Source organism: Oryctolagus cuniculus, chromosome 17, assembly GCF_964237555.1.
Source record: "Oryctolagus cuniculus chromosome 17, mOryCun1.1, whole genome shotgun sequence".
NCBI classification, from domain to species: domain Eukaryota; kingdom Metazoa; phylum Chordata; class Mammalia; order Lagomorpha; family Leporidae; genus Oryctolagus; species Oryctolagus cuniculus.
Window position 1 is genome coordinate 48,580,321 of NC_091448.1, and position 11,609 is coordinate 48,591,929.

At 42.9% G+C, this 11,609-nt stretch overlaps 1 protein-coding gene across 1 annotated transcript; it reads right to left on the reverse strand.

Moving 5' to 3' along the window:
* Nucleotides 1-579: 579 nt before the first annotated feature.
* On the reverse strand, nt 580-1,539 carry LOC100358290 (olfactory receptor 3A1-like). The gene has a single exon (XM_008270897.4). It carries the CDS (start codon nt 1,525-1,527, stop codon nt 580-582), a length of 948 nt encoding a protein of 315 aa, XP_008269119.3. The 5' UTR covers nt 1,528-1,539.
* Between the last annotated feature and the right edge of the window lie 10,070 nt (nt 1,540-11,609).

Consider the following 11,609-nt stretch of genomic DNA (forward strand, 5'->3'; position numbering starts at 1 on the left):
CTTCAAAGAAATAAAAATAAATAATTAAATATAAAAAAGAGAAAAAAAGGATAAATCTCAAAGGAAATATAAACTCTCCATTGTTAAAATCTAGAGTCTTGCAATGTAGACAGGGTACTAGAAATTAGTGTCTCAAACTATACTGTATGAAATCTGGATTCTTGCATGGGATCCTGAAAGACAGCAGGTGGGGGGATAATGCTTTCAGAGGGAGCCTAAATGCAAGATGTGCTAATACTTGGTGCCTGGCCATGACTTTCCACATTCCAGTTTAGAGAAAATATTTGCTGGACTTAGGGGTCCCTGGTAAAAATAAAGAAGAGGTTCTTTCTTTGTGACCATGAACATTTCCGGGAAACGTAACCTCCTGGATTTCACTTTCATCTGGACTGGGAAGTATTCCTAAGACCAAATGGCAACTAGCCAAAGGTTCTGCCTATGGAATGTGCACATCTATGATCATGTAGAGCCTCCTTGGGGAACAAGACTTTCACTTCTGAGCAAAAGTCTCTTTACTCAAGGATCTAGGTGAGATGGGGACCACTTGCTGTGGTGTTTCCCTTCCTCATGCTAGCACTGTCAAGCTAGTGCTCGCTTCCCCATGAGCACCCTGCGCAGGGCTCCCTGCACATCAGGGTTCCTAAGGCTGTAGATGAGCGGGTTCAGCATGGGACTGATGACAGTGTTGAGGATGCCAATCCCCTTGTCCTTGTCTGAAGCCTCCACTGAGCCCAGTCTCATGTAGTTGAAGACGCCTGTTCCATAGAAGATGCCCACCACGGTGAGGTGGGAGCCACACGTGGAGAAGGCCTTCTTCCTGCCCTCAGCAGAGCGGATTCGCAGGACAGCAGCTGCCACGTGGACATAGGAGGTGACAATGAGAATTACAGGTGCACCTGCCATGAGGATTCCCAGACCAAAGAGCAGCAGCTCGTTGAGTTGGGTGCTGGAGCAGGAGAGTTGGAAGAGCTGTGGGAGGTCACAGTAGAAGTGGTTGATCACATTGGGACCACAGAAGTTCAGTGTGGATATGGCCACGGTGTGGGTCAGTGCATTGGTGAAGGCACAAGCCCAGGACACAACCACCAATGTCCTCTGGACTGTCTGGCTCATGCGGGTGCTGTAGGTGAGGGGCCGACAGATGGCCAGGAACCGGTCATATGCCATGGCTGTCAACAGGAAGCAGTCCACACCAGCCAACTGATGAAAGAAGAAGAGCTGAGTGAGGCAGGCTCCGTAGGGGACTGTGCGCTTACGGGACAGGAGACGGCCTAACATCGAGGGAACAGTGACTGTGATGCACCCAACATCCAGCACTGACAGGTTCCCCAGGAAGAAGTACATGGGAGAGTGGAGTTTGGGCTCCACCAGGACGGCAGCCAGGATGCTGAGGTTGCCCCCGACTGTAATTAGGTAGGCAAAGAGGAAGAGGACAACAACAAGTGGTTGCAGCCTCAGTGTCTCCACCAAGCCCAGCAGAATGAACTCAGTAACAGCTGTTCCATTGGCCCCAGATTCTGGCTCCATGAGTCCCTGTAATGAAACATCCCAGAGGGGAATGGATCAGCTTTCCCAAGTTCATTATTCAGTGACATATACTGACCCACCTTCACATAGCACACCCCTGGGTAAATTCTTTAGTGCCCTAGTAGGTTATTTCCAGCCACACCTCCTCACTTTAAACTCCATCTCTGCTTTGGTCTTAGTATCCTTCACCGTCTCCCATGTGAGTTGCTTGATGTCACCAGTACCTTGAGATTCCCCTCTCCTTGTGAAAGGCACATGAATCTTTTCCTCCCTCACTCCCTAGCATCAACAAATGAGATCCTCCCAGCAAGGCCCTCTATGTGTGGATCTGAGGACAAAGTAATGCTAACAGTGAAAACGAAGAGTCAAATAGAAAGGGGTACAAGAGTTGATAGTACTTCCCTACACGTGTACTCCAAAGAGACAGGTACAGGAAAAAATGCCCCCCCATCACTAATAATTAGGCAAATGCACATTAAAGCTGATAGCACATATCACCGCACATCTGTCTAAACAGTATTATCAAAAAGACCAACGATAGTAAGTGTTGGTGAGGATGTGGAGAAAAGGGGATAGTTGTACATTGTTATAGGGATACAAATTAGTACAGTCTTTATGCAAAACCATTTGGAAGGTCCTCCAAACACCAAAAATAAAATTACTACTAAAATTACTACATGACCCAGCCATCACCTCTCTGGAGGTTTACCCAAGAGAACTGAAATCTTTTTGTTGAGATGCCTGAGCTCCCATGTTCATTGAAACACTATTCACAAGAGCCAAGTTATGGAATCAACTCAAGTGCCAGTGACAGATGAAAAGGTAAAGACAAAGCGGTATGCAGACACAAGGGAGCATCCTTCAGCTTTGAAAGAAAAGAGATTTGTCATTGTCAACAGCATGGGTGAAACTGGAGGACATGATCTGAAGTGAAATAAGCCAAGCACAGGAAGACAAACAGCACCGTTTACATGTGGGGTCATAAACAGTCGAACTCATGGCTGCAGAGGGCAGAATGGTGGGTGGCAGAGGCTGAGGCGGTGGTGGGGAGGGGAGAAATGATGAGTTAAAATGCATAGTCTCAGTTAGACGGGAAGAATATGGTCATTTTTCCTGTGAAATAAAACAAATCTCTGGCAAGTCTAAGGAATAATAATGTAAAGATTCACAAAATTAGGACTGCTAACCTACCTACAAAATTAAATCCACCTAATCACAGAATACTACCTGTTCCCAAGTTTGAACAACTGACTCAAGAATCATCCCCAGAGCTTTTTCTGGTATAGAGTGGGGAGAAGAGGAAAAGGAAAAACCCTCTGAGAAATGTCCTTCCATGTGTAGGCTCAAGGTTTATTCTTCTAATATAGAAATTACTTAAACTCAGTTTAAAAATAATTTCCATGCCATACAACATTCCCTAGCTAGAGAAACTAAAATCATTCCCATTCATTTTTACAAGTTAGCAGATCCTGATATTAAATGTTAACACCAGTGGTGAGAAAGGAATTATTGTATAATACTCTCATTGGACAATATGTATGCAAAAATCCTAGCTATAGTAAATAAAACCCATTTTTGTTGATTATATTTTATAGGAGAGGATGATTTAACATTTGTAAAATGTTCTTAAAGTTTTAAGCAAAGAGCAATAAGATGCCTAAGGAATAGAAAGGAGAAAGAAAAGAGTAATTTGGAGACAATAAAAAGTCAAAGGGAAGGAAAAAAGAAACTCAGAATTATTTCTATTATTAGGAAATTATCAGGTTAGGTAAAAAGTAGTTATACACAAGTCAGTAGATTTTTTATAATCACAGCAATTAATTACAACACCCCAGAATCCAAATTCTCAACAGGTGAAATCAATACAATCATACAAATTTAAGAGGGAGCAGAAATAAATTTGTACCTGAAGGTGCAGATATCTAGAAAAATGGTTACAGGGGAATCTCACTCTGTTTCATTGAGTAGTAGGAGTATGGGAGATTGTGAATTCCCATTTTTCCACTTTTCTTTTGCTTTCAATTGATTTACAGTGAATTAGATTACATTTGTAGCTATTACTTTTATAACTATTTCATAATCACATATAATTATATAAATATTCATATTCTGGTTCCTTAGTGTTTCAGGGCTAAGACCAGGGTTAGTGGCTCAATGACTCCCTCTATTCTGCTTCTAGCACATGGGAAGTGGTGCTTCCTTCTAACAGATTAAATGAAGGCTTAACCATGGGACTATATTGTTCATGATCAAGTCTCTGGATCACTATTGCAAATATTCCTTATAAACCAATATATATATCTTGTTGGGTTACAGGTTATAAATGTATTTGCTTTCTTAAGTAATGCTACCTTGTTTTCTAAAATGGTTGTACCAGTTTCCACATCTCCCAGAACATATGAAAGCTCTGTTGCCCCACATCCTTGTCCATAATTGGTATTGTAAGACTTAAACTTCAAATCGTTGAGAAGTTGCCATTGTAGTTTTTAACTTGAGTTTCTCTGATTTCTTTTTTTTAAATTTTATTTAAGTTATAAAAGTTTCATATATTTCATATATACAGATTTAGGAGCATAGTGGCATTTTCCGCCCCCCTCCCTCCCACTCATGCTCCAACCTTCTTCCCCCTCCCTCTCGGATTTCCACTCTTAATTTTTACAATGATCTATTTCCAGTATACTTAATGATCATATAGTAAGATTGTATAGTAGTGATCGTAAGTAAGAGTTCAACAAGTAGCATGGAGAGAAGAAAAAACAAAACACTAAAGGACTTGATTATCATTTCATAGTTCCTGTCCATACCAGTTTCCTTCTTTGGGGAAGTGACTGTTCTTTTTCCATTTGGGATTGGATTCCTTTATGTATTGATTCATGATGTTTTTGGTATACTGTTAGCAGTATCCTTTGTTATATCTTCTTAAAAACAGAGGCTTAGAATGCTAAACATCCCGCAGTTTGCCTCTCTGCTTTATGAATAACTAACACAAGTTCTGTTGGGTCTCCTTAGAATAAAATCTTCTAGTTACAAATGGCCCCAACTTGCTTTGTACTTTCTCTCTAAGAGGTTTCTTTGGTATCCATCAGCGGAAGCGCACAGCTGGGCTCTTTGTGAGCCAGATGTATGGGAGGGAGGTGGGTATTTTCAGGGTGTGTTTATCTCCACAGCACACTAATTGCTTTCTTTAGCGTTTTTCTCTTTTTGACAGATATTTTTAAAATACAGTAACCAGATAACATTATTGGTAATTGGAATATTTGGATTTTTAAAAAACATATAATTAAATGCATCACAAATAATAATAATCAAAAGTTATGATCTCTGAAACTGAATTCACAACAATCTAAGAATAAGGACATATATTCCTAAGTAATGTAAAATACTTTAAATCCAAGACAGAATGCCAGTTTGTCATCCAGAACATAGAACCTGAGTCACAGTCGGGGAGCCTACATCCAGGGAAATACCCACCTGGAATCCGTCGATACAGAGTAAGCCTGGTACCTGTTAAATATTTGATTGTCACACCAGGGAACTCTCTCTGCTCATAAATGCTCATAGGCATTTAGTACACCGTGAAGACAGTGTCACTGAGCCAAAGAAGGACCGAGTTTCTTGGGATCTTGGAGAGGGTCTCCTTCATTTTACTAATGGGGACACTTGGTGACACATTGTTGGGGCTAGAGTAGGTAATAAATATACTTAAGACATACCTGCTAATTTCCAACTTACCATCAGGTCATCAAAGGATTTCTCCGAGGACACCAGAAATTTATCCATTTGTCCAGCCAGCCTAAGATGTCTGCTTCCAGCCAAATACCCACAGAGCTCTTCTGGACACCCAAGGAGGAATTATAAAGCCAGCCGCCTGCAATGCCAGCATCCTATATAGGTGCCAGTGAGAGTCCTAGCTGCCCCCTTTCTGATCCAGCTCCCTGCTAATGAGCCTGGGAAGGAACTGGGTGATGGCCCAGGTTCTTGGGCCCCTGCCACCCATATGGGAGACGTGGCTGGAATTCCATGCTCCTGGCTTTGTCCCAGCTTTGCTCTGGTGGTTGTGGTCATTTGGGGAATGAACTGACAGAAGAAGGGTTTCTCTCTCTCTCTCTCTCTCTCTCTCTCCCTTTCAGATAAATTAAAAAATAGATTAAAAACAGAAAGATTTCAATGAAAAGCAGCATCATATTGGGTTGTAGGTATTGGGAAAGATTTTCTGGAAACTAGAATTGATGCAAGAAGATTAAAGAGTGATATGACTTGGGGGAGGCATGAATTTTAGGAAAAGGCAGAAGAACTACATTGGGATCTCTGCTCCCACTGTCTAAATGGAGCAGTTCTGAGACTTTGTTTGGGAACAGTTAAGACACCAATTAAAACAATTCATTCTCTGTTCTGTCTTCACAAACGGCTCGAAAGAATTTTTCAACTAGAATGGGTAGGCCCTGTGAATAAGTAGGTCTGGGAAGAAGAGTACACCCCCACAGAGTATATAACCCTCGCTCTCTAGAAATGAGGACACTTATCTCCACCAAGGACGAGTACTGGTCCATGCAGCCAAGAAGTATGTCTTACACAGGGTCATGAGGATGACCTTAACTGAAGAGGCTGTCCCCAGAGACCACTCTCAGGTATCCAGTGTGAGCCCCAGGCTGCCCTTACTGAGTGTTCAGTAGCTCTTTGTTCCAGAATTCTAGGGAAACCCCTTATGAATCTGGTGACGAAGACCCAGCCAGGCCCCCTGCTTTAGGAGTCTGGTTCAAGGTTGCTCCCTGAGGAATAGGACCAGGCTGGACGGCTAGAGTCTGTGAATGCCCTCACACTTGGTCTAATGGAAGAGAAAGCAGTCTTCATGTAGTAAAGACAGCAGTTAGGGATGTAGGAGGGTCCCAGCTCTTGCTGTCACTTGATGTGTTACCTTGAGCAAATTCTCTTTCCCTAGTGAATCCGCTGAAAAGGAGGTTGGACTCACTTGATAACATTAAGTGCCTGCTCCACTATCAGGGAGCAGAAAGGGGGCCCCGATGAGCACTCACCTTGCTTCGGTCACAGAAGTCAGCAAGGTTTCTGCCGAAGAGAATTGAAGTGGGTGAGGCACTGCGCAGGCCCTACCCTAGAGGGCAAGGGAAGGCTACGTATATAAGAGAGCGAGCGAGCAGGAGAGATGAGGTCATCCTGCTGTGGGGCTCTACCCACTGTGGCATCATCCCCTGGGGACCTCAGAGATTAACCCTCTAAGGGTTAGGGGTTTGGGGAGTCACAAACCATGAACAACACAAGCCTTCACTTTAATGAACTCCGTGATAATGCGAGGCTTTGTGATGCTCTCCATTTTCTCAGAAGGCCTCACATCCAACTCCTTACTACACTGCTGCCTGAGTCCCATGGGGGTAACTAGGGAAGGTATTGATCCCACTTATCACACGAGGGTAACGAAGGCCAGAGGCTATTAATCTTCTCAGACTGCCCTTGAAGCTCATGGTGGTATTGAGGCTAGCTGGGAATCTCCAAACTCACTGCCTTGTTCTTCCATATTCCTGGCCTGAACAAGAGTTCTTTTTTTTTTTTCTTAAGATTTATTTATTTATTTGAAAGTCAGAGTTACACAGAGAGGAGGAGGAGGAGGAGGAGAGAGAGAGAGAGAGAATGAATCTTCCATCTGCTGGTTCACTCCCCAACTGGCCACAATGGCCGGAGCTGTGCTGAACCAAAGCCAGGAGCCAGGAGCTTCCTCCGGGTCTCCCACGCGGGTGCAGGGACCAAGCACTTGGGCCATCTTCCACTGCTTTCCCAGGCCAGAGCAAAGAGCTGGATTGGAAGTGGAGCAGCCAGGACTCAAACTGGTGCCCACATTTGATGCCGGCATCACAGGCGGCAGCCCCATGTGCTACACCACAGCGCTGGCCCCCTGAGCAGAGGGAAACTGACACCCAGGCTTGCCCTGGCTTAGAGGTGAGAAGAAGGCACAAAAACAGAGGCAAAAGTGAGAAGCTTTCCCCAAACTCATTTCCCAATGAGGCCTCAGGAATTAAAACTTTCCCCTCAGGTACTGATTTGTGGGGGCTACTGAGGTTGCCTCTTTTAGTCCTATAATGATTCTGGAAGAGGCAGCAGAAGAACTGAGTTGAGTTAGGAGGGCCCACGGAGTCCCTGGGGCTGTCACCCCTCACTGATTTTCTAGGCCAGACCCTTAGACATGGAGAGTTCTAGTGATGAGATTCATGTCCAGAGTGTAGAGAGGTTGTCTAGCCCTTCCTCTGCAGCCTACTCCTACTTAATCCATAATTGCCCGATGTAGACTTTGCGCTTCCTTCACTGTAGGATCCCAGTTCTTCAGTTTGTTTGTTTTTGTTTTTTTTTTGTTTTGTTTTTTGTTTTTGGACAGGCAGAGTGGACAGTGAGAGAGAGAGACAGAGAGAAAGGTCTTCCTTTTGCCATTGGTTCACCCTCCAATGGCCACCACGGCTGTTGCGCTGCGGCCGGCGCACCGCGCTGATCCGAAGGCAGGAGCCAGGTACTTTTCCTGGTCTCCCATGGGGTACAGGACCCAAGGACTTGGGCCATCCTCCACTGCACTCGCTGACCACAGCAGAGAGCTGGCCTGGAAGAGGGGCAACCAAGACAGAATCCGGCGCCCCGACCGGCACTAGAACCCGGTGTGCCGGCGCTGCTAGGCGGAGGATTAGCCTAGTGAGCCGCGGCGCCGGCCCTTCAGTTTTTTCATAGGAGGCCTGGTACACTATGAAGAACGTGGACATGGCCCAGAGCCACATGCACTTCTCCAATCATTGTGGATGGGACTCAGGACCAGCAGCTCAACAACTCTGGGCTTGAACTGCCTCTTGTGTGAAGACACCTAGGGTTGGCCTGGGAATTAAATAAAATAACACAATTAAAGTACATGTTGGGGGATCAACAAATACTAGTAGTAATCAAATATCGATCACTAATTATACTATATTTTTTGGTACATTATCTTATTTAGTCTTCTTGACAACTCTCTGATGTACATTTATTGTTTGTTGCACTTTTCAGAGGAGTAAACTGGGCCTCAGAGTTTAGAAAGTCAGTTGGTGGTAATACATCCAGGATGGGCAGAACTGGAACTCAACCCCACAAACATAGCTTTAACATCTTTTCTATGAGGCTCTTCCTTCTGTCTTCTCGCAGCTGCTTCAGAGAGCAGTTGCCCATCGTCCGACCACAGTGACTGTCTCCTCTCCAGTGTCTTCCCCATCATCGTCTGCTGCCACAGCCTCCCCAACTCTGCACGCGCTGTCTTCTCCTCTCGGAAGACCACTCGGCTCTTGTGCTCTCTTCTGTCCTGTGAAGAGCCTGGCAACACACCTGGCATCTGTAGGGTTCACACAAGCACGAGGGTGAGGAGCCCTCGCCCAGCCCGACGTGCTGACCAGGGTCGAAACAGCCGTGCTCCCTACGTTCCGTTGGGTTTCCTAATTGTTTAAAGTGAGAAGGGAAATCGGGTCCCTGTTTTTCCATCATGGCCAAAGTAAGGAGACTTCTAAGACAATGTGATTTCCCAGAAGTGTTTATGAAGATATAGAAGGTCAAAATAGAGCAATTATGACTGGAAAAAGTAGCCAGAAATACTGCCAGATATACGCCCTCACTTCCCCCCCAAAAATTCATGTTGATATGATTTCAAAGGATAATTCTATTAATTATTTAAAAACAAAGTAGGGATATATGAATTTATATGAACTTAAAAATTTTCATAGAAAAAATGCACATCATGAAAAAAATGGATTTCAAAAAATTTTTGTACCAAAATATTTTTAAAGGTTTATTGTTTATTTGAAAGGCAGAGTTAGAGAGAGAGAAAGAGACAGAGGAGAGATGGAGAGACTGAGAGACAGAGATCTTGCTTCCATTGGGGTTGGGCCAGGCCAAAGTCAGAAGCCCGGAACTCCATCCTGGTCTCCCACATGGGTCCAGGGGCCCAGCACTTGGGCCATCCTTTGCTGCCTTTCCAGGCACATTAGCAGGGAGCTGAATTGGAAGTGGAGAACCTGGAATGTGAACTGGCACTCATATGGGATGCCAGAATCGCATACCGGCATCCCAGCCAGTGACCTAACCCATGGTGCCACAACACCAGCCCCCAAGATACTTTCAATTCCATTTCCTACAGACTTTTAGAAGTATCCTTATGTTCATACAATGCAATGTTCACAGAAGTGAAAGGAATAAACTACCAATACATGCCACAAATAAGTGACTCTAAAAATGATTATGTTGAATAAAGGAAGCTTTGCATAAAAAAGCACATATTGTATGATATAACATATAAAGTTCTAGAACAGGCAAAATTAATCTGTGGTGTAAACATTGGAATGGTAGTTGTTGCTAGGTAGTGACTTTTTAACTGGGAAAAGGTGCAAAGATCCACTCTGGAGTATTGGTAATGTTCTGTATTTTGATACATGCATGTGTTTGTCAAAACTTAGTAAACGTATACTTGAAATTTATGTTTTATTGCATGCTATGTTTGAATAAATGAGCTGCAAACAAATGTTGAAGTCATGTTAATTATATGCATGCTTAATGGAAAGCCAAGACACTCTGTCAAAAAAAAAAAAAATGACCTAAATGAAAGATCTCTGTGAGTGAGATCCCAGTGGAAAGAACAGGTCATCAAAGGAGGTACCTTTCTCTGAAGGGAGGAGAGAACTTCCACTTTGACTATGACCTTGTCTAAATATGATCAGAGTAGATGAACTCAAAAGGCTTCCATAGCCTTGGGAACTCATGACAAGAGCCTAGGGTGATTACTGATGCCATAAACAGGAGTGTCAATTTGTTAAGTCAACAACAGGAGTCACTGAGCACTTACTCCTCATGTGGGATCTCTGTCCTTAATGTGCTGTACATTGTGACTTAATGCTATAACTAGTACTCAAACAGTATTTTTCACTTTGTGTTTCTATGTGGGTGCAATCTCTTGAAATCTTTACTTAATATATACTAAACTGATCTTCTGTATATAAAGAGAATTGAAAATGAATCTTGATGTGAATGGAAGGGGAGAGGGAGCGGGAAAGGGGAGGGTAGTAATGGGGGGGAGCCATTGTAATCCTTAAGCTGTACTTTGGAAATTTATATTCATTAAATAAAAGTTTAAAAAATTATATGCATGCTTAAGTATTTAATGGGAAATGTGCTGATGTCTACAATTTTATTTTAGGTTCATCAAAGAATAAGATGGAGTGATGGCAAGAGGGATGGATGGATGGATAGGTATGTGATAAAATATGTACAGTAAAATTGTAATAGTGAAATTCAGAGATGATGGGCATGAGCTATTCACTGTGAAGTTATTTTAACTCTACTGCATACTTAAAAAATTTTACAATGAAATGTTAAAATAAATAGTTATTAAATAGAGAACCTGACCAAATACCTTGCCATCAAATACACCAGTCTTTATAACCTTTGAAACCACTTCCAGGCATCTGTGGTAAATGCAGAAGAGCCATGCATATAAGGGACTTTATAAGTAATTTATATTTCTTCTTATAAGGGAATAATCAGGTAAGCTTCATAGTTACTACCTCTTTTCCTTGGACCCAGTGTGAGTCTGGAGGTGGGGCCAGAGGGAAATGGCACCAGAAGATGATCTTCCTCTGATATTCAGTTGGAAAACATTAAAGCTCCCTTGAAACTAGGGTACAACCAAGAATGTGAAGGTTATAGACAAGAGATATGAAGACTACATGCTTCTCCTGCCTTTATATAAAAATTACTGATTAAGTGATTTTTTTCTTTTGTCATACAGTAACAAGGACTCTAGTCTTGAGAAGGCAGAATGTTGATAGATGAGACAAGGCCCTTGCACAGATCAGTAGGGGGAAAACTACTCGGGACATAGGACAAACTTCACAGATGCAAAGACTTCATTACATTATTATTTATAATAGTGAAAAATCAGAAACTGAATATCCAGTGGCTAAGTAAATTTTGGTACATGTGAATGACTGCATATGAATGATAATACATTACATGAACTTCAAATATACATATAGTTTTTAAAAACCTGAAACAAAAAAATTGGTAAATGTGTGTGT